The sequence below is a fragment of the Montipora foliosa genome, chromosome 7, assembly GCF_036669935.1.
Source record: "Montipora foliosa isolate CH-2021 chromosome 7, ASM3666993v2, whole genome shotgun sequence".
Classification (NCBI taxonomy): Eukaryota; Metazoa; Cnidaria; class Anthozoa; order Scleractinia; family Acroporidae; genus Montipora; species Montipora foliosa.
This window is the reverse complement of record NC_090875.1, coordinates 12,419,244-12,421,743: the sequence shown is the minus strand read 5'-3', so window position 1 is coordinate 12,421,743 and position 2,500 is coordinate 12,419,244. Positions and strand designations below refer to the sequence as shown.

Sequence of the window (2,500 nt, the reverse complement as noted above, 5' to 3'; positions counted from 1 at the left end):
ACAATGGACAATGAGAGCAATCTCCACTGACAATGGGCCTCTGGATTACGTGGAAATTAAGCGACAGGAGGACGAGGTCCTTTCCCCCGATAGGATCGTTTGGGGACTCGATGCATGCCCATTTCAAGATGCTGAAGATGAAAAATAGGAACTGACAAAAATGAGTCAGAGAAGGAGGATTACGAGAGACCACACATGGAAACGCTGTAAGGGAGAGGACATCTGGCAAAGTTTGAGAGAAAATCTCCCAGTGAATAAGGAGATGGGAAGCAATGGGAAGAGATCTTGATGAACGAAACGGAAGAAGAGGAATGGAAAGGTACTGCGCCTTGTTACAGGGAAGGATGGAATATTTCGCAGTTTTATATTTACGACAAGGAACGAATAATCGAGAGGCTATTTAATTAATCCAAACTTCAATATGGCACAGGTCCTAAAATACTGATCCATTTAGGAGCGATAGGTATAAGACATAACATGACAGCCGTTTAGTTTGGCACATTCTACTACTTCTTGTCTAATATAGACTTATAGAATGGAAAGAAACTAAACATTTCAAAGGCTTAAATTAAAATTCGTCAAATCGCCCACTGCGAAATCAAATAGATTACACCTCATCACCAGCTGCTCATAGCACACGTTCAAGACAAACTATATCATTGTAAATCTGATTCTATGTTAAGAAAGCATTAGTTGACTAGAGTTAATGTGTCCGCCCGGTGATATTTACAAGCGACTAAATTTTCTGTTGTTCAATTCTTTCTTCCTTTCCTGGATGAAACGGACTTAACCTTCCCTTTCTTTTTTCATTCAATAATCCGTCAGAAACTTAAAATTTGACTACAACATGGATGCAAACCTTATAGTAATTGATCTAAATGCTCATTACGTGCAGAGGCCGTGGTGCATCGTCAGCTACGTGTTGCCGCACAATAAAATGTTAACGATTAAGCGACCTAAAATCGTCGAAATAAACCGTCTGAACATAAAACTGCACCGAAACCTCAGTCATAAATGACTCTCTTTTTTTATCCTGATTAATTCCTTGGATGGTTGAATTAATCAATTGAGAAATGGCCTTTGTCTTCTTGAATAACGTTATTCGTATCTGGCTGAGGTGGTATCTTATTTATACGATCCCCAACATTCCTCCTTTCCTTACAAACAATCTTCCAGAATTCTTGTCTGAAACTAGGGTTCATACCAGCGTAAAGAAATGGATTGATTGTATTGGATATGTAAAGCAAAAACGAAGTTAGCAGCAGTACGTTTCGTGGTATCTTTGAAACCAAGTGTAAACGCATTACAAGAGCAATGATCCAAAAAGGAATCCAACAGATCATGAAAGCGAAAACAACTACGAATAGGGATTTACTAATTCTTATCTCTCGGGCACTAATGATTGGAGATGTTTGTCGCAAGGACGACGTTTCGATTTTGTGCTGTTGCATCTTTTTCGCAACTTTTACGTAGCTAAAAACGGTGATTGTTAAAGGTGTTAAAAGGAACAATGGGATGACGATGCCATAGTGTACCAGTGTTCCAGTTTCGCTGAGATGACCAACGGAACAAGTGGCATATCCAGGGACAAAAGTGCTTTTTTGAACACCAGCTATGACGGGGAGGCCATTATAACAGGCAACAAAAACCCAAACAGACGCTAAAAGTGCCAGTGACTTTTTCCTAGAGAAGAACTTCTGATATTCATGCTCTGGCCTGCACATTCGCACATAACGATTGAGCGCTGTTAGCCCCATTGTTACTGGTGAAACGTAGATGGCAAACAAAGAAAGGAAGGAATGAAAGCTACAGCCAACTTCGCCAAAAATCCAGCGGCCGCTTACAAGGACGCCAATCGTCAACGGCATTACAAACACGGCCGACAGTAGATCACTTATTGCCAGCGCGGTGATATAAAGATTCGTTGTTGTACGCAATCGTGTGTTTCTGTATACGGAGATGCAAACCAAGGTGTTTCCCATAAGGGACAGAAGGTTCAAGACAATTAACGAGCTGACTTCTATGACAACCAAATATAGGCTTCTAGATTGCAGGTCAGTCGCCATCATCATTTTTTTTGTCAGAACTTTTATCAAACTCCGAGGAAGAATCACCTGCAGGTTGTTTGCCTAAATTTTGAACTTCTCTTTAAGAAGCTAAATATACCTCTCTTTATTTAGAGAAAGTCATGGTTTCCTTGAATTTTGTAACCTGTGATTGGTCTAAGTATTTCCAATACAGGCGTAATTTGTCTAAGTATTACTTTTTATTAAATTACGCGCACTCTCATTGGTCAATAGCTATGTTTAGATGAGAGTATGGAACACGGCTGTGACATCACACGAATTTTGATTGGTTATGTATTATCAGACGCGCGTTTTGACTGGTTCGTACGAAATATGAACTTGTGTCAAGAAAATCTGTTTCAATCAAGAAGTAAAAAAGCCACCATTTTCTTTCATTTGTTGAACTGTCTTTGAGGAATATTTTATAAAAGCAA

The 2,500-nt window shown here is 39.5% G+C and overlaps 2 protein-coding genes across 2 annotated transcripts in view; one reads left to right on the top strand and one right to left on the bottom strand.

The window, feature by feature from the left end:
• Positions 1 to 2,500, top strand: part of LOC138010532 (uncharacterized) — a 126,010-nt gene that overhangs the window by 108,022 nt on the left and 15,488 nt on the right. The gene's annotated exons all lie outside the window — the stretch shown is intronic.
• LOC138011032 (beta-1 adrenergic receptor-like) lies at positions 822 to 2,069 on the bottom strand. The gene has a single exon (XM_068858044.1). The coding sequence runs from the start codon at positions 2,067 to 2,069 to the stop codon at positions 1,059 to 1,061; it is 1,011 nt and encodes a 336-aa protein (XP_068714145.1). The 3' UTR covers positions 822 to 1,058.

Excerpts from the sequence above, each read along its gene's own strand:
- LOC138011032 (XM_068858044.1), bottom strand. The coding sequence starts at position 2,069 with ATGATGGCGACTGACCTGCAATCTAGAAGCCTATATTTGGTTGTCATA.